The 21,216-nt window shown below is 40.7% G+C and overlaps 1 protein-coding gene across 28 annotated transcripts in view; it reads right to left on the reverse strand.

The window, feature by feature from the left end:
* Window positions 1-1,120: 1,120 nt before the first annotated feature.
* Window positions 1,121-21,216, reverse strand: part of LOC113650021 (neurexin-1a) — a 298,946-nt gene continuing 278,850 nt past the window's right edge. For 18 of the 28 annotated variants that reach the window (XM_047815789.1, XM_027158041.2, XM_027158036.2 and 15 more), the window contains 2 exons: window positions 20,920-21,007; window positions 1,121-1,643 (listed from right to left, as the gene is read on the reverse strand). In XM_047815789.1, coding sequence (XP_047671745.1) covers window positions 1,342-1,643; window positions 20,920-21,007 — 390 coding nt within the window. In that variant the 3' untranslated portion in view covers window positions 1,121-1,341. The remainder of the gene's footprint in view (window positions 1,644-20,919; window positions 21,008-21,216) is intronic. The other 10 variants (XM_047815788.1, XM_047815790.1, XM_027158045.2 and 7 more) reach the window with 1 other exon arrangement.

The following is a 21,216-nucleotide window of genomic DNA, read 5'->3' on the forward strand; positions in this document are numbered from 1 at the left end:
AGTCTGGACTTTTCTCCTGGTTCGCCCGTCCTGGGGAGAAGGAGAGCAGAGATGGATGAACTTAAAGATCGGAAGACAGGAAAGACAGGGGACACACACACACTCTCGTAATCACACACACACACACACACACACACACACACACACACACACACACACACACACACACACACACGGGCTGAAATGCTGAACGGATTATTGATAAAACCCAGATTGTGATTTTTTTTTTCCAGGATCATGAGATACCACTGGGACTCGATTTGTAAATCTCATTCAAGAACAAGACAAAATTTGGGTGTGGAACATCGGTTTAGCGTGTAGCATGACGTCTGGGGAAAAAACTGATGGAAGCAACTCAAAATAAGCTTGCATCGGGATAAAATCTATATCTAGCAACATTTACTAACATTTACTTTTTCATTTTTTTCAGATTTTTGGAGGTTTTTATTACTGAAAAAAAAACCCATGATCGAGGAGCAGGTATAATTTTGCGTCTATACAACAGGCTATAAAACACCACTGTCACAGTCCAGAGAGCACATTTAGATGTTGGGTGTATAAACATATGTCATAAGATACTGTTGCGTGCATCAAGAGTTCCTCGAACGGTCCCTTTTTTTTTTTTTTTGTTTATTTCCACTTTTTTGTTTATGGCCTTAAGTTTTCCTCCAGCTGAGAACGTAAGGCCTTGAGATTGCTTTTGAGATTGCTTTCAGGATTTCTTCTCACGACGGCAGTTTGCTCCAGCGTTAGATTTCAGGAGGCCAGGTGACGGTCTCTTTGCGAGTCTCTCTCTCGGTGCGAAGAACGATCACGGGCTTAGACGCGGACGCTTCATTTTTGTTCTGGACAAACTTCCTGGGAGACTGGAGGCGTGAGCGGTGACTTTTCTGCACGCCCTGGTGTTTTGTTGGCCGGCTGCTCGAGGTGCAGATGGGTTTTGTATTGATAATCTGCTTTGCAGTTAATTATGGGGTATATAATCAGCTACGCTTTCCTCAGACGTCCTTCGGTCCAGCTGAAGCCACGCCAGCACTGTCCCGTTCCTGCCGTCCGGACGTGAGCGAAACCTTCAATCTGCAGTGTAATGCAATATCTTAGATAAACCGATATTTTTTTCAAAGCAGTTTTCGTTTCAGTTTTTTTCCTCCTTGCTATTATACACAGGATATGGTTTCGTATTATTCTTTCAAAGAGAGTGCGAGAGAGAGAGAGAGAGAGAGAGAGAGAGAGAGAGAGAGAGAGAGAGAGATATGAAGAAACAAAACAAATCCAAACTAAAAAATATCCAGAAGTCCTTAAAAAAAAGCGTTTCCTGGATCACGTCCAGTGAAAGAGCGATCAAACGTAATACTCCTTGTCCTTGTTTTTCTTGGTCTTGGCGGCGCTCTTGGCCACGTTGGCTGGTTTCTCTTTGAGGACGGTGCCGTTGGACTGCGCCGAGTTGCTGATGTAGTTGCGGCTCTCGTCCACGCGATAAGAGCCTTCATCCCGGTTGCGGTACTTGTACATGGCGTAGAGGAGGATGAGGATGCACAGGGCGGCTGCTGCCACGATGCCCACCACCATACCTGTGGTGCTGCTGGACTCCCGCACCTCCACCGGGTCAGGGTATCCCTTCAGACCCGGACCTGTCGGGCTCGCTGAGGAAACACACACACACACACACACACACACACACACACACACACACACACACACACACACACACACACACACACACTCGGAGGTTAGCATCTGGTACAGATCCCAAGCTACTTTATTTACACGTAACAGATAGCACAAGAGTTCCAGTGTCATCATACAGATAACAGTACAGGAAAACAACACAGTGTTGTCAGATTCTGGATTCATTAAAAGGATTAAAATCGTGTTCAGTGGTTGATGAGATTTTTTTTTTTTTTAGAAAATAAACGTCTTACTGTAATTGCCTACTTTTACGTTTCCATCGCCTTCATTTTCCCACCAGAATCTTTCTAGCTTCCTGTTTTTGGATCACTATTCCACAGAGCTCATCAAGTTGCTTTGTTCAATACGCTCATTGTAAAAAAAATACACAGAAATGAGAAAATTGTCACTGGATCACTAATTGCGGGGCATTTTTTATTTATTTTTTTTTATCGGAGGAAGAACAGATGGCGAGCGCTCTCTCAAATTGATGCTCCCAAGTCAGTGTCGCTAGCTTGGCACGCCGCGATCTTGTGTCCTCAGGAAACCGATCCTGGCTTCGCGCTCAAGAATGTTTTCCCAGACGGTAATGAAATGACTGCGGCTACAGAACGCGGCTTTATTTTAGAAGACACCACTTATCAAAAAGAGCAGCTGTGTTCGATAGCGGCGGCGATTCTGAGAACATGTGCAAACATGCAATTATGATGCAAATGACAAACACAGAGACGGCGTTGACGGCAGAGTCGACTCCCAGATCAAACCGTTGACCGCCCTTTATCGTGCTCTAAACGCTTGATAAGGGGGGATTAACGACTCGCAGCCAGTGCTTTGGGAGCCATTTGCTGCTTTGAATGGGAAACTGATTACATATCAGCAAGCCTCCATTATGTACGAGAGCCATCCAAATTATAATCCGACTCCCATCAGCTCTGATAACACTCGGCACCGTAACCCTTCATTAGTCTCTCTGTCTCTCTTTCTCACCCTCTGCTAATGCTCTGAGCTGATAAAACATCTCTCACGCGCTCTTCTGTATCTCCACACACATCTATACATCCCTCTGCAGACGCTAATAAGCTCTCGATCAGGTCTAAAATCTGGGACGTCTATTATTCAAGACGCATAAAAGTAAACAGATCTCTATTCAGACGCCGGAATGACGTGACCTTTCGTCGAGACCTTGGAGAAACCAGGTTAACATCTCCATCCCTAGATGGAATTTATTTATTGAATATGGTGGCTATATCTCTTGGAGTGCAATTCAGAGCAAATGTAATACTTCTGGTTCATTTCATCGGGTTTTTGACTGTACAAATAGAAACGAACCAAATCACTGGACAGAAATGCAGACAAATATGAATTTATATGTGCTTACGGTTGTGTTCGTTTCCACTTCAACGTTTTATTAGTCACGGACACAATCAGACAATGTGACATGCGGTGAAAAGTAAAACGCCTTTTTTGGCTGTTTAGGTCATAAAAATAAAGTCGAAATAAAAATAATCTAATCTTTCTTTACTTTAAAAAAAAAACAACACAATGTGTCATGCTACAAAAAAAAATTTCCAGCTAAAAAATTCTAATTCAAAGATACAGCTATTAGCGGCATCACTGAGGCCTCCTTCCAAATATATATATATATATATATATATATATATATATATATATATATATATATATATATATATATATATATATATATACACACATATATATACACACACTCTCTCACTCACTTCTCATTTTCTACCGCTTTATCCGAGCTACCTCGGGTCACGGGGAGCTTGTGCCTATCTCAGGCATCATCGGGCATCGAGGCAGGATACACCCTGGACGGAGTGCCAACCCATCACACACACTCTCATTCACTCACACACACTCTCATTCACTCACACACTCACACACTACGGACAATTTTCCAGAGATACCAGTCAACCTACCATGCATGTCTTTGGACCCGAGGCACGGGGAGAACATGCAAACTCCACACACACGAGGCGGAGGCAGGAATCTAACCCGTGTGAGGCGAAAGTGGTAACCACTAAGCCACCGTGCCCCCCTTACAACAGACAGAAAAACCAAAAACGTGGCGTCTCGCTACTGAGAGACCTCAAAAGTATAAAATCCCTCTGTGGTGAAAACGTTAGAAAAAGAGCCGACACTGGAGACTCCTTCCTACGATGTAATCTAAATGTTCCCTGACAGAAAATCTGAACAAAGTGATTGATACGTTCTGATCTACAACATGTAGGCTAAGCTAGGGCTAGCAAACGGAGGCTACGGAAGTTATGGCTCCTAACGTTTAAAGGTGAAGGTTAAAGGGACGAGGTTTGTAGAACATATGACACTGAAACAACATCCAACCACATCGTCCTGTATCGTAGTCGTCATTCAAAACGTTCTTTCTGTCTTCCATGACAAAGCCACACATCTAAATGCTGTACACATTTCCAGTCAGGTGTGTGTGTGTGTGTGTATGTGTGTAGTATAAGCCCGTTATAGTGTAACACAAGTCCAGGGATGCCAGCAGACACTCAAGGACAGGGGGAAGGTGCCTCGGGGAATGGAGTGTGACTGAGCGTTGGAACAGATTAACACTTCCTGCCACTGCCAGCGTTATCCCTTTGGACAGGTGTGAAGCAAACTCACTCCTTCAAGGCAAAAAAACGCACAAAAAAACCGAGGGCCGTCACCTCCTCCCGTCAGCTGCAGAGCGGGGACGCTGTACGGCTCGGGTTATTTGTTGTTCAGGGTCAGAGAGTCAGGACAGGAGATAAGGACAGTGAGCGGTGGAGGTGAAATCTCGGCCAGACGCCGAACAACCAACAGAGTTAATGCACTTTTTTTTCTTTGTAGTAGTTGTTTGAAAAAAAAAAAGAAGGTAGTAAACAACGTCGTTCATGTCGTATTTTCTGAATAAAATTTATTATTATTACTTTTTATTTAAAAATTGAATATTCTACTTTTTGAACCAAACTTTTTGAAGACTTTTTTATTGCCTTTTATTTAGAAGTTTTTATTGTCTGTTTATTTTATTTATTTATTTATTTTTTATCGGAGAAATGTAAGGAATTTTTTTATTCAGATATTCGTTTTCATTTGAACTCCTCTGTCACATTTAATCCAAAATAGAAGTCAGGAACAATTTCGATGTACTTAAACGACACCTACAGTAAAAGCTTGTGTATCGTCACCTTTTTAACCGAATCCGACTCGAACAAAAATAACAAAAGTGTTTTGTTTCCGGCGAAATGCAAATGTTCTGTTCTGTTCTGTTCTGTCTTTGTTACATTTCCGTTCTCTTCTCTGTGTAAAGATTCTGTCTGGCTGAACAGGTTTATTCTCATGAACAGACTGAAAAAGAAGGAAACAAAGCAAGAAAAAGCAGATTTTTATGTCTTATGCTAACTCTAAGGACGGATTAAGGTGTTAGCTCTCCTGCAGCGAGACGTTCTCTGTGTTTCCCTTCTTCCTGGAGATGGGAGGCTGGCAGTCTGATCTCCCCGGCTGAGCTTCACACCCGCTGTCTGTGCTGATCTGTTGATTGGTCCCACACAGAGCCTGACGGGGACCTGGCACCGGGACGGCATGCAGATTCACTACAGGCAGTTCTGCACTTATTCACGACAATCAATGTCTTCAAACGTCTCACTTACAGTAGGATCGGACATCCAGACTCCAAAATGAGTTAAAAGATGCTAAAGGTGTGTTGTGTTAAAGAACCGGTCTATTTGCACCCTTGCTATTTTTTCTGCTCTCGCGATAGGATTTTTGTCTTTGAGCCAAAACGAAACTAACATCTCTTCCAATTTCTCATCTCTTCGCATTTCACGGCTTTACGACACGTAATCATGCGAACAAAATATCACAGAAGAAAGGAATAAAACGATCGGTGATGGGGTTCACGTTAGCTCCCTAAACAACCATGTTTCCTTCATTAAAAAGAAAAAACTATCGTAATAATCCACGTATAGCTCTGTTTAATATTGTGGAACTTCAACAGCAAGTCGTTTCCCTTCGCCGGCCTCCCGTTTTTAGGTTTAATTAAACAACGATCACAACTTAAGGGAAGTACTGCGAACAGTGTTGAGGGGGACACTGTTGGAGTGTTGAGGGGGAAAAAAAAAGAGTGTTGAGGGGGAAAAAAAAGACTTTTAAAAGATCCCCAGAGAAACTGGGACTTCTTCCATGCATGTTAAAATAAATCTCTCCTTTTATTTATATCTGTGTGAATGAGCTGTTACTATAGAAACGATAAAGTATTAGGAGAAGAGCCTTTATATATATATATATAGGGCTGTTATAGAAAATTAATCAACACCTTCTTGAGTAAACAAAGTAAAGGCACAAAGAGCTCAAGACAACGTATAAAACGTCTGTTCTCTGTGCGGTCGTCCAGGTGGTTATGTTTATTAACACTTTTTACCAGTTACACCAGTGTTCTGTTACGCCGTCGGGACGGAACCAGACTTAGGAGATGTTTTCGCTCCGGATAACTAAACGAATGATGTCGTGTCTTTGAGTCTGATCTAATATGAGTCAGGACTCTGTATCTTTTTACGTGTGTTTGTCCCTCTGTTGATGATCTTACACTGAACTTTAGTGTTGAAGAGAAATCTGAGCTGCTTTTTAGATGAACAAACTTGGAGCATCTCAAAGAGCAGAAATGGGATTGATATCAACATTTACTCTGAAGATACAAACGTTTTTGTATTTTTGGATCTTCTTTATGAATATATCACCTCCTAGTATTGTAGATAAAAACAACCAGTGATGAAACAGGACAAATTCTTTTCAAATGAGCTTCATATTAACACCGTTGTGGAGTGAGACACTATAAAGACGTTCAATCGTCGACACGGACGCAATAAAAACAGGAGGACACAACATTTTTTTGGTCTCTGGTAAATACTGGTACAGTAAATACTATAAGCAAATCACTAAAATATCAGTACGCAATTTAGACCTGATTCTCTGATATGGAAAGTTTTCTATCACCATGGTAATGATCTTAGTAATAAAGTCCATCATCTCTGAGTAACTGTTTGAGGTTCTAATGGTGCGGAACATCATCCTGATTATGAATCACTCATTTTTTTGACTATCTCGCTCATTTCCTCCGTCTGTCTCGCTGTCCACATGCACTCTGTTCTTCATTAGCTCTCCCTGACTACATGACGACACTTCTCGAGAAATAGTGCCTGAAACAAGTGTTTAAAATAATGGGGGTCCTTATAAATTCCACTCGAGTGCACCCAAGGGTAAAATTAGATCCCGACAGAACAACCTCCGAATGCAGCCATTTTCCATGATAGCACAGCGGGAGAGCGATAAAGGACAGCGAGAGGGTCAGCAAGGAAAGTTCAAGTGCAAGGAAAAGGGTGAGTATGTTTGGAAGTGCGGTAATGGAATGATGTAGATGTGTCACGTCGTACAACTAGAGACGTCTCGGGATGAGGGGTTGCGTATAACCTGTATAACAATCAGCAAAGTTGAGTCATATCGAGGTGAAGTGACAGGTCATCAGCATACACAGCATTAATTTCCATTAAATGGCACTTTTAAATTAACAGGCAATAAATCAGCCTGAATTTCAAGCATGTTATGATTTCATCACCTGGAATAACATCTATCTATCTAGTTCCTTTTCTGCACTTGAGCAACTGCCTGAGCAACAAAATGTGAAATATTCAAATGTGCTGGATCAAGTGCTATTTTATAAACTGCTACACACTGAGGATGAAAATCCTTCTTCAATCTCCATCTATTATCCCTGAGTTATTCCAGGCTTAAATGTTAGTGGGCTTAGAAGACAGTCTAGATGCTGGTGAGAAAGCTAATCAGGGAAGCTGTCTTCATTCCAGGCTGAAAACTGGATACCCTGAAGGTGGTGATGAACAAAATGAGAGGATTGTGGATAATTCCAACCTCCTCCTGCAAGTCATTCTTAATCACTATTATGTGGGTCTGCATTGAGTCAACAACAAGGCTGGGGAACCGAGTGGACACACACATACACACACATGCACACACACTTTAATAATTTATGACTTTTTTATATACACTACCGCAGCTGCCAGCCTGTGATAGATTTTTTACACTGAATCTCAGAAATCGTATAAGTAGATTCTTATTCTTTCTTCTTTGAGTTAATTGTGATTCTACTCCAATCCGACCCCCAATATTAGACTGCTGATGACCCGCGACCCCCCCCCCCTTTTTTTTTTCCTCCTCTCTGTGTTTTCCTCCAACAGTTTGTGAGGATTTGCGATTTGGTTACAATCAGACAGAGCTAAAACAAAAAGGAACACAATCTCTAAGCCGGGCTATTTTATTAACAAATTATGGACAAAAACAAAAACATCCCATAACTGTGAAATGCTTACAGACAGAATACGAACAAGCTGCCTGTAACACACGTACGGTGTTGGATGGCGCCTTGGAACAATTATAACTTCATAACCACCGTTTCATTTTTGATCAAGTTTAGATCTCAAAATAGACCCATCGCTCTTTAGCAAAACACCGAATGTGCATCTAGCTAGCGCATGTTGTTGTGCTGTAAATTGTGAGTGACGCCGTCACTTAACTGGCGTAACAAACAAAGTTTTATTTACAGCTTATTTGTATTATCCTAATTTTTTCATCATTATAACCCTTTTTAACATATAAATAAATAAAGTTTCTGGAAATCATCTCGCGACCCCCTGCCCCCCACTTCCCCACTTTGGGAACTGCTGCTCTACTAAACTACATTACACTCTACTGTACTGTACTGTACTCTACTCCAATACACTCCACTCTACTGTACTCTACTCCACTCTACTGTACTGTACTGTACTCTACTCCACTCTACTGTACTGTACTCCACTCTACTCCACTCTACTGTACTATACTGTACTCTACTCCAATCCACTCCACTCCACTCTACTGTACTCCACTCTACTGTACTCTACTCCACTCTACTGTACTGTACTGTACTGTACTCCACTCTACTGTACTGTACTCCACTCTACTCCACTCTACTGTACTATACTGTACTCTACTCCACTCTACTGTACTGTACTCCACTCTACTCCACTCTACTGTACTATACTGTACTCTACTCCACTCTACTGTACTGTACTCCACTCTACTCCACTCTACTGTACTATACTGTACTCTACTCCAATCCACTCCACTCCACTCTACTGTACTCCACTCTACTGTACTCCACTCTACTGTACTGTACTCTACTGTACTCCACTCTACTGTACTGTACTCTACTCCACTCTACTGTACTGTACTGTACTCTACTCCAGTCCACTCCACCCTACTGTACTCCAATCCACTCCACTCTACTGTACTGTACTCCACTCTACTGTACTCCACTCTACTGTACTCCACTCTACTGTACTGTACTGTACTCTACTCCACTCTACTGTACTGTACTGTACTCTACTCCACTCTACTGTACTCCACTCTACTCCACTCTACTGTACTGTACTCTACTCCACTCTAATGTACTCTACTCCACTGTACTCCACTCCACTCTACTGTACTCCACTCTGCTGTACTGTACTCCACTCTACTGTACTGTACTTCACACTACTCCACTCCACTCTACTGTACTCCACTCCACTCTACTGTACTCCACTATACTCCACTCCACTCTACTGTACTCCACTCCACTCTACTGTACTCCACTATACTCCACTCCACTCTACTGTACTCCACTATACTCCACTCCACTCTACTGTACTCCACTATACTCCACTCCACTCTACTGTACTCCACTATACTCCACTCCACTCTACTGTACTCCACTATACTCCACTCCACTCTACTGTACTGTACTCCACTGTAGTCCACTCTACTGCACGCTACTCCATTGCACTCTGCTATACTTACTATACTTCACTTTATCTACTCTACTCAAAGCTTCAGCAATATGGTTTAGGACACTTCCTTTTTACTTCCTGCATACTTTTCATCACTAGTTGTGTTTAGTTTTAACATATACCTGTGTAAAAGTGTAACAATGTTATTTTGTGAACTCTCACCACACCACAGTTCCTGGTTCTACAGTTTGTAAAAGTTACTGTCTGTTTTGAGTTTATCAAGTTCTCTTTATTCTTTGGGTTTTCATACTAGCTCCTTCACCCTGTAAGTATTCCGCCTGAATTTAGGTGTGAATCTCACACTCAGATAAACGACAATCCTAGCCAGGATAAATTGATTTCTGAAGATCCACAAATTAACAAATAGTCCTTTACAGGCCACTTTCATGAACATGCACAAAAGGATCTTTTGGTGCCTCTAAGGATCCGAGAGAAGATCTCGAGGTGTGACTTGTGTACAGATTGGAGCCGAGAACTACTCAGCTGATTTGTTTTAAAATGTCTAACAAGATTTTCCCCGGCTTTAACTCTTGCCAAAATCCCTAATCCCCCAGTCACGTCGTTTTTACCAGCCGTCCTGGCACGGAGCGAACGGCTGCTAACTGGTTTGGAATCAGCAGGGATGTGAGTATATGTCTGCGTGTTCTAAACAATTTTTCCTCATTTAGGAAAAGAACGTGATGAGAGAGGGAAGCAGAAAAAGGTCGCTCTGCCTGCCACATGCTGTAAGGTAATGGTCTGTTTATGCGGAGACGACCAGACAACATAAGCAGACCTTTTCGTTAGTGGGATTGATGAAAGCAGGAAGGAGGACAATGTTGGGAACGTCAACACATTTCTCATAGTTGCGAGACAGTAATGTGTGCATGGCACAATCCATGGTAACACAAGATTGTCAGCAAGAACAAACAAGGTTACCCATTCCTTCTACAATTGGGCCTCTGGGCCTCACTCTAAGTCTAAGACCTGAATAAAGGGATGCTATATAGTGCTGCTGTATGTATTGCATAAGAAAAAGGGATTGAACGATATCAACATAATGTATTGCTTATTGAAAGCATTAAGCACACTAATGGAAGGAGGAAAGGATCCATTTGGGATTTAGTTCGTTTTTAGCGATCCCTCTCATTTCCCAACAGGTTTCCAAATTGAATGCTGTTATGTTATGGACTGCTTGAACCAACAGTCTGACACTAGCCATTAAAGCAAATGGAGGACATATCCTATTACCTGAGCCTATATAAACTGCCCCCAGTGGGTTACACTTTAATACTGACCTACATCCGACTTCAGCCTGATATCAGACATCTCCGTGATAAAATTCAGCCAATACTGTACGACCAACCACACAAGCTAAAGTAGTGGAAAAGAAATGCAGACAGGATTTTCAAAATCTGATTAATCAGATGTCATTAATTGGTTTCCTATTGCAGCAGGTTTGTGTGACGGGTTGATATGGAGACACTTGATGTCAATCATCAGTTAATGGGTCACTAATATTTGCTGTAGCTAAAAGAAAAGGCAAATTGGTGTTCCCCAAGGTTGTGTGTTAGGAGCACTATAGTTTGAAAACAGAACTCCTCATTTTAAGAAAAAAAAAAGAATAAAAAACAACAAAGAAAATAATAATAATAATAATAATAATAATAATAATAATAATAATAATAATAATATTCACTTGCTGCCATGTATCTATAAGTTCTATCTATATCTATTTCTATTCTTGTGTACAAATTACCCAGAACTCTAATTTACCTAATCCATGCATGTTCTAATAGTTTTTGATGAAGATGGAGACAAAACTCATAATTATGTGATGTACATTACAACATATGTAGCATCTGAAAGTTATTTTTTTATTATTATTTCTGCTTGCTTCATAAGTATACAAATGATTTTTATATGAAACACGTTTTGTACTGATGATACATTTATGAGATGTATAAAAATATTAATACTAGTTCTGCGCAAACAAGCCCTGATCTCTCGCTCTCGCTCTCGCTCTCTCTCTCTCTCTCTCTCTCTCTCTCTCTCTCTCTCTCTCTCTCTCTCTCTCTTTCTCTCTCTCTCTCTAAACATCGGTTGGATCAGAACGCAGGGCTCGGATTGTTTCGCAGGAAAAGGAAGTCAGTGCGTATTATTTCGGTCTGATTCAATTGACATTGGCTTTCTATTAAGTTTCGTATTGACTCTAAAATCTTGCTTTTGACCTTCAAAGCCCTTAATGGCCCAGCTCCAGCGTAGCTGACCGATCTCTGGAAGGTATTATAGTCCATCAAAAAGACTTCATTCAGCTGATCCGGGATTACGGCTGAACGACGAGATCGCTCTCGACGAGAGTGTTGGTCTGGAAGAGAGTTTTACTGAATATCTATAAGCTCCAGCGTTTTAGCAGAAAAGAATTGTACAATTCTGGACTACAGATTAGGAATTTACTATTTTTATTCATTTATAATATTTGATTTAACTCGTTATCAAATTAAACGGTTTTAATTCAAAGACAATATATAATTCAAGTTATTAAGTTTTAGTGATTTATTCACATTTTTCTTGTTAAGCTTATGTTTCTATTTTCTTTTTATTAATTGCTTTAATATTTTCTTTCTTTTTTTTATTTATCTTAATTTAAAAGGCCAATTATCAAGTTTTGTAGCTGTTTTTCTCCTGTGCCTGAAACACTCTGGTAATGTAGATAAAATGAGTTTGCAGTCTAAAGCCATCACTTTTATGATGAAACCATTTGGGGCTTGTTTTCATTGCAGTCCACTGAAAGCAGCTGTTTTGAATTTTACGGAGTTGTTTATAAGACTTTATGACAATAAGAAATGTGGGAAATAGAAATGATGCCAGATTCACTTGGTTACCGATGCTACTTTTGGACAGATGAGCCGACGATCATTTCCTCCGTTTGATTCCTTACTGCTTCCTAACCTCATGTACAATTCTTTCTAGCTAACTAGCTTTCTAGCTAATTCTTTCTAGCTTCACGCTCTCTGAGATCACAAAACTCAGGACTTCTGGTAGTTCCCAGAATATCTAAGTCTACTAAAGGTGGTAGAACGGTTTCTTATCTGGCTCCCAAACTTTGAAGTAGTCTTCCTGATAGTGTTCGGGGCTCAGACACACTTTCCCAGTTCAAAAGCAGATTAAAAACTCACCTCTTTAGTCAGGCGTATACACACACACACACACACACACACACACACACACACACACACACACACACACACACACACACACACACAATACATCCCATAAAATTATGCACCAGTACTTTAGACTTGCACCTTTTTTATGAACAGCAGATATGTTAATCCCTCTACACTGCTTCTCTCTTTCTACCCATCCCGAGGCATCCAGACATTGTACCAGCTCCGATCGTCTTCCGTGCGATGAAGATTTTGGACCTCCACTGAGATGAGGCCGACTCTGTGAGAATCCTGAGACATCTACAGATCTACCAGCTCCAGTTGGACTCTATGATACCAAGAGGAGATCTGAACTCCATGTGATCTTTACACCAATTCAACATTTGTTTGACTGTATATTTGTAATCTCACCCCCAGTTCCACCCATATAAGGATGGGTTCCCCTTTGAGTCCGGTTCCTCTCAAGGTTTCTTCCCTACCAATTTAAGGGAGTTTTTCCTTGCCACTGCTGCCTGAGTCACCTCAGACTTGCTCATTGGGGATAAATACATATATACATACATACATATATACATACATACATACATACATACATACATACATACATACATACATACACACTGTGAACTATATATATATCTTAATTTTTTACTATATTAATTCTTTTTTCTCCTTATGTTTAAATTCTGTTCTATGTTTATGTTCTGAAAAGCTGCTTTGAGACGATGTTTATCGTAAAAGCGCTATACAAATAAACTTGAATTGAATTGAACTGAACAATGATTTCACCACAATTTCATCCAGAAAAAGCCGAAATGAAATGGACATAAGTCTAATAAGTTTAGTTTGTAATTAGAGAATCACTTGTGCTGAAGCAATAAAACTTTCCTTCTGATTGGGATCCATGAAAAACAGAAAGAAACATGTTTCAATACAGAAAATATTCATGCTCTAATCGGTCACTGAATTCACGTTTTGTTCTTCGTCTTTGCTGAAATGAATTTTCTTTATGGTAACTTTTTTTTTGCTTTCTTATAGTGTTCTTTCCATTTTTCTTTTTTCGACTCTTAAATAATTAGATCAATTTTCGCCACAACTAGTTTTCACATATTAGAGTAACGGTGCTTTAAAACATACGTAATCGCAACTTTTTACATGTTTAAATAAAAACGTTTTGATCACTTCGATATTATGGGCTGTTCTGTGGAAATTCATGACAAAATCCCAAATCAGTTCTAATACACTACATGGAATAGGTAAATACTTTTGCACAGACCATTATTTAGACGTAAAAGTCAAACTGTAAGCATGTCAAGGGTTTTTTCCCCCCCGAGCAGCGTTAGCCTCGTACGCTAATTATCTCACTGTGCTCCTTGTCAGCACTAATTTATGTAACATACACAAGACACGAGACTAATACAGTTTCCAGTCATCCGAACATTCCGGTGGTTTAACGTCCAGTCTCCCGATTAACCTTTCTGACTGACGGAGGAAGGTCGGACGTGTGAGAACCCTGTTGCTCTGGTTGAGTACCGTATTAGGGCCCTGGGTAATAGCGACATATCGTCATGGAGAAGCTGGTGAGTCTGACGTTAGAGAGCGTCGGCTTAAAAAAAACCCCAAACATCTCTGTACTTTTTCTGAACACGTTCCACTATCGCGCCGTCTAGATGGGCCGATCGGCCGAGTTTATAGAAGCTTGCGCTTTTTTATTAGCCCATAAAGCAAGTAAATCGTAAACACACGCTCGTGCTGACTCGCCGTGAACTCGCCTTTATGTGCGAGGCTTAAATGTGACATTAACCTCTCCAGCGCTGGGCTGTTAAAAAGCTTCATTAAGTTACCATCAGTCAAAAGGGACAGTTTGAGAGGATGCTAATGAGGAAGAGGTGCAGCTATAGGAAAATAATCAACGGTGTTTGGGGGTGGGGGTATTGGGGGAGGGGATCAAACCCGGGCACTGAGAGAGCGGGATCCTGCTGCTGGTCCACCAGGAACCGTTAACATCTACAATAAAATCTTTACATTCACATTTACATTTACAGCATTTAGCAGACACCTTTTTGCAGAGCGACAAACAAGGGCCTTGCTCAGGGGCCCGGCAGTTGTAGCTTGGTATAGAAATGTTCTGTTTTATAGCATTTATTTTTCTATGAATGAATTAATTATGCAGATCATCTTTCTTACAAGTTACTAAAAATGGTCTGTTGCTTTAGAAACCATGAGATACTAGAGCTGAAGCTTCACTACATTTTGTAGGAAATTAATCAACATGAACCGAGCACGTACGCCACGAGCCTCTGATGTTCCGGGGAATTATATTTTGTCTCAGGTACGTCGGTTCTCGGCGAGGGCTATTTGGAGGAACTGCTTACACTTGCTGTGTTTTTATGACTGTTATTCCATTCTTGTCATCGACTCAGTCCAAAATGTGAATTTCACGGTTCAGCGCTCGCTTCGTGTTAGTTCAGAGAGGAGTGAACCGGTGGAGAGCGTATACATTCTGTTTGTGACAACAGAGCAGCAGCTCAGGTGATCGGCAAACAGGAGGACAGCGCACAGTAAAGAAAGAACCAAACAAGCATGTGATTTGCTCGCAAGCGTCATAACCCCTTTTTACACCTACATAGAGCTCTTCTAGAGCCCATAGTAGAGGTTTTATTTATTTATTTTTTTTGCATCATTGCAAATGCATGAAAATTCTTATCATGACCGTTAAAAATAGCACAAAAGTCTTTCTGGATTCTCGATTCTGATTGGTCAGATGGGGTTTTCCATAACAATAGGTCCAGTTCCATACACATACAGAGATCGTTCGTTTCCAAACACGGCCGATGGCTTCCTGTGACATGACCGACGCAGATGTGGGCGTGTCCACATATGCAAATATGAAGCGACTCGGTGCACCAATGGGAGTGAAGACAGCGGAGCATGTGATTCGGAACATGGCGTATGACATGATGCAGATAAACACTGCCAAAATTTTTTCCAGAATGTTTCATAAAACAATTTATAACCTTCTTACTATGGCAACCGGGAGGCTACGTATTGTATAGTGACTGGAGACTCAGAACGATAAAGTCACTGTACCTGTGAAGGTAGATGACGGCAAATCCCAGGGTATATATATCAACGTGCTTGTTCTAATACGTTTTCGTTTCCATAGAAACAGCTCATTCCCAGTACATTGACATCTAAATAATCCACCATTAAAAAAATAGACTTAATTATACGATTAGGTACAAAATAAGATCAATACGTTTTTTGTTGTTGTTGTGCTATATACTGAAAATGTAGCTGCTTTGTGAACGTTTTGCTTTTTAATAAAATGACATCATTATTAATTAATTATTTTGAGGCATTTTAATTAATGCATTTCGATAAAACGCAGCTTGTCACGTTACCGAGAAAGCGATCGTTTGAGATCGTTACAAGGTCCTGACACCGTAGAATCCGTAAACGTTAAAGAAACGTCTCTTTAAAGAAAACGTCGGCAGATCAACAATGAAATTATTTTGAAAATGAATTAACACCTTCTGAGCAGAAGTGAGAATTCAACAGCACCGAGCTGTAATTCATTTCGGTCTACAGTAGAAACAGACGGGAAAATAGAAAAAAAGAAAAGAAAAGAAGCTAAAAGCAAAAGTGTGGTAGAAAACATGCTGGGTTTGTGGAGGCGGATGTTGTAGTTGAGGGAAAAAAAATGAAGCTATTCAGTGCCAGGGAATTTAAAGTAGAAGCCTACACAGCACACTAATCTGTTCTTCCTCTCATTGAGTTCTAACTCTGAGCTCTCTCTCATCTTCTGCAATCCCAGATAAAATATTTATGATTCTCATTAACGCTCGATCTTAAACCCCATCGCACATCTGGGGAAAAAAAAAAACACCTCCGTTAGGTAGAGGGAATATTTCAGAAAAGTCCCATTTAGTCAGCTTATTGTGCCTCACACTGCCTGGAGCGTGGAGCAGTGCAGCTCATTTGCCTTTCCACTTGTCAGCTTTGACATGCTGATGTATATTTCAATGCTTGTCATGTGGCAGATTTTAAAACTCAGCTCATCTATCGCTTTGTTCCTGTCCTTCATTGTGCTGCTGAGGTGGAGATTCGGCTCGCTGCGGTTTCTTGTGTTTACAAAGCTTCACTTTGCTGCACTGCGATCTAATCTGGTGCCCGCTGGAAGATTAGCTCCGACCCTCTGCGCCACCGGAGCCTGCGCTTTTCCGGCTGTAAAAGAAATAGGGCGTGACGATAAATACAGCCGGGGATCGATCTCACTCGATCGCTGATAGCGCTGCCGCTGGGAAAAGGAGGTGGTGATGGTGGTGGTGTGTGGGAGTGATGAAGAGCGTAGGGGTTGTTGTCGGTCTATGATCTACAGCCTGTTGGATTGACCTTGAGGAGCGAACAGACCTCCATGACATCATACCGTCCCTTTATTTGTACTAGGGGTGTAACTCAATACAAATACATTATTCACAACAAACTGTTCTCATCAGTACAGTTCACTTGGAAACTGGTTCAGACTTAAGCAGAAAAATACTTTAGCTTCATGCAGTTAGATACGAAGCTAAACCTGAAGTGTGTCTGAATGTTTCTTTTATTGATCTCCGTTGTACGTAATGGAGAAGCGATGATGTGCGTCGTAATGATGTAATGACGTCATCACGTAATGATGACGTCGTCGTCCCCCACTCCCCACCCCGGGACATCAGTGCAAAGGACAAGCTTAACGTTCGGTCTGAACTTTAAGATAGTTGGTGCTCATGCAATTGGACCAGGATGCTAATAAGTATAGCTCCGCCCTGCTTGCACAATTCCTGGATGCAAATTTTTGGTGGACTCCAGACGACTCAGGGTAACTTTTATCGAAAAGCTTAGGAACAGAACTCCGTGTTGCAGGAGAACTTTAGACACTTTGCCGTTCTCGAACAGCAGTGGATACGATCCTTTAACATGACTGTGATATTGACCAAGTGTAGCAGAATCCAGATATTGATCAATATACGCTGTTAGCCCCCCATTTACCCGATCCCACCCCCCCACTCCCACTCCTGGCATGCTGGTGTCAAATCACTCTGAGGTTTCTGCAAGTGCTTCTCGACTCTCTGAGGGATAACTCGGGGTGTCTAAACCCCCCAGACTGTCCTCGACTGACCTTGTGCGAGACTCTAACCGGGTAAGGCTGCTGTGTTAGAGAACAAACGGGATTCTCTCTACAAAACCGATCAAAGTTTGTCTCCAGGAAGTGTCACACCGACAGACAATCATTTTCGCAGGGTTTATTGCTATATTCGGATCACTCGAGACCTTAGAAGTCTTCATATTTTCATTATTTATCCCGTTTTGGTCTTCGAGTGCAATCCCTTTAGATAGGAGCTAGCGTCTAGCAGTACTTTTTACACACCGAAATGAAGCCGGTTTAATTCAGAGCTTTCCAAGCTCAACCTGTCATCAAGTACAAAAGCCTGTGCTTGTGGACCTGTCTGACCATCTGATCCAGCGTTACACAACAGAGCATTATGAAGAGCCTTGGATGATGTGCTCATGAATTACCTTCAACTCTCGATATGAACTGCAGGAGCTGACTATAAAGCTGTACATAGACAGATCAAAGCAGATACATATCTAATGCTGCAGCTCTTACATGATTTTAACTCCAGCACAACCATAGTGTAGGTTAGATGCTCCATAACAAAGACCTTTTTCCACAAAAGAGTTTGACTTCTCGCAGCATAATATCCACAGTTCTGTCCACAAAAACTGTCTAGACCAAAAACCTTAAATATGAGAGAGAAACAATGAGTAAAACCTCATTAATGATCCAAACTCTAGGATTTAACCAGCAATTAAAGGTCTTAACTGCTAGATACTGTAAGAAGCTTGGATCATCTTGGAGCTTGATAAAAAAAAGGTTAAACAGATGTGACTCGTGTCGAACCCAAGTGACTTACAAGAAATTATAGATAGATTAAATTTCTTTTTTCAAAATGGCTCGGAATGAAAATAAAAAATAAAAATAAAAATGCTATCAAAACTTGCTAAAGAGGTAGAATTAGGTTTTGGGATGAGTTAGTCTTTCGAGGTAAGACCAAACACTTAGCATGCTGTAATAATACATGTGGAGTATTTTTCATAATATAGAAAGAGGCATTTATAGTATTAGGCATTAATCTCAACATAAAGCTTAAGATTTACTAATCCATACTTATTTTGGTCTTGATTTTATTAAACATGGCAACCCAAGTCCCTAGTCAGTGCTACAATCATGAAAAGATCACGAGATCATCAAAGATTTCTAAATATGTTCTCGGTAATCTGAAAAACGCAAGATTGCAAAATCGTTTAGTGTATATTAATAGCACAAGGGATAAGATCATATATAATCATATTATTTAATGTCAAGGGAAAAAAAAATCACACGTGAACCAAAGCCCCTGACTGCCTCCATATCATTTGTGCTATAGCGCTACGGAACCTCTGACGTTTCCCAGTTGCCCAAATTTATGCCGAGGTTCACAGCCACCGACGTTCACCGCCAGACCCCAGAGTGCTAATTACGATATTGTGTTCCAGAACCCCAGCGTTTGTTTTCCTCAGAGGACAGAAACATGGTTTAGTGAACCAGGAGTGTGTCGCATGTAATCAGCGCATGTAAAGCGAAGAGAACGCAAGACAACACGATTCGAAATCCCAGACCTGCCGTTCTGCGTAATTAACGCGAGCGGGGACACATCACACGTCGCGTGCTCAAAGCCGAACGCTGAAAAGCATGAAGGTGCCATCTTCGCTCCGTCCTGACGGCTTCTGTCTTCATTTACACCCCATGTCATTTTCATGCATAAAGCATTAGAGCAAATGTAGCAGATGCCACGAAGCCTTTAGGCTATCATGCGGGACAACTTATTCCGCAAGCAAATGCCGCTAATAGCGCAAAAGAGCAAGGTCACGTTGACTGACGTGCATGTAAGCACCTTAGCATGGACAAAATTTTCACTTTAATCTAATGTTTATAAGGCTACATAAGAACTAAATAAGTGCTTTGTGTCAACCGACAGAGTTACATAAAGGTTCATAACAACATCCATAATAGCATGTTAGGAAAACGTTGTTCCCTTGAAAATGTCACTTGAATTAAAGCCCATCTTCATGTACCTTCCTAAGCACCAAAATCAGTACTTATAATGCCTTATTCCAGAAAGCAGAAGCAGTCAGGACATGTATTTGTCAGCAATCTTTACTTAAGGGTCTTAGAAATGGTACTTAACTGTGTAGTTACAGTGCAATGATGAAATCGTTGTCTAAACTCACTATGTACAGTAATGATGTTACGATGCATCATAACACAATCTGATGTTTCATGAGATATGCAGGTATCATGTAGGCCTTTGCATGCTTTCTATTCTAATGGAAGACATAGCACTGACTTGTGAGGTTGTGACACATTATAACACTGACAGTCTAAACTCAATATTTAGGTGTTATAATGCATCATAACTCAACCTTATTTTAACAACATCTGTCACTTGACACAGGTAATCAGTCAACTTTACTTAAAGACTTCCTTTAAAGGCTTACCTCTGTCAACTGACATAAGGTTGTGTTATGGCACATTATAGCATTGACACAGTCAAACTTCACTATATAACTATATTTAGTTTCATAATGCCTCATAATACAATTTAATATCATTTGACATAACTGTTATGCCTGTAAATATTTACATAGGTGTTCATCATTTGTTATGACAGGTTTATGTAGGTTGTATGTAGCCTTTGAAAGCTTTGGTAAACAAAATGTTACTAAACATTGCTTTACATCTTTTGACTTGTTATGCAGATGGACACCAGGTCTTTAAAACATTTAAAACAGGGACAGATTGACAGCATGTTGACATACAACAAACAGCTGTGCTATAAAACATCATAACAGTTCTATAATAAAGATTCAACAGTAGCAATAATTACACTGTACTAATAAAATTGTGCCTGGTATCATTTTCCTCTATCTGTTAGGTAGCACGAGTTATTATGAAGGTTTTACTAATAACCTATGATGGTGTTATAAACTGTAATGACAGTGTTATGTATTTTTTATTTTTACCCTAAATTAATGTCAATGTCCATAGACTCGAGAGGACAGTCGTTCGAGCGCTCTGGTGAGAGATGGTGAGAAACAGATAAGGCTGAAAGGAAGGAATAATAAAAGAGATGACTAACCTAACCCACCTGAGCTCGGCTCACAAGGGTCGATATCCTCGTCGTCGCTCGGACACTCGGCAGACGCCACCAACAGGTCATCCGTCGTCTGGGGAGGAAAAGGATAAGATCTTCAAGATTAGTGGATGTGCTTGAGTATAACGATTTATGAACACATTTATTAACACGTTATAACGGATCCATAAGGAATTATATACAGCATTATAATTTACTATGAATCGTTATTAGACTTATTCGTGTAAAATGTAGAACGCACAAAAAATGTTTATAGCCTCTATAACGTTTTAACGTAACAAA

This window comes from Tachysurus fulvidraco, chromosome 7 (assembly GCF_022655615.1).
Source record: "Tachysurus fulvidraco isolate hzauxx_2018 chromosome 7, HZAU_PFXX_2.0, whole genome shotgun sequence".
NCBI classification, from domain to species: domain Eukaryota; kingdom Metazoa; phylum Chordata; class Actinopteri; order Siluriformes; family Bagridae; genus Tachysurus; species Tachysurus fulvidraco.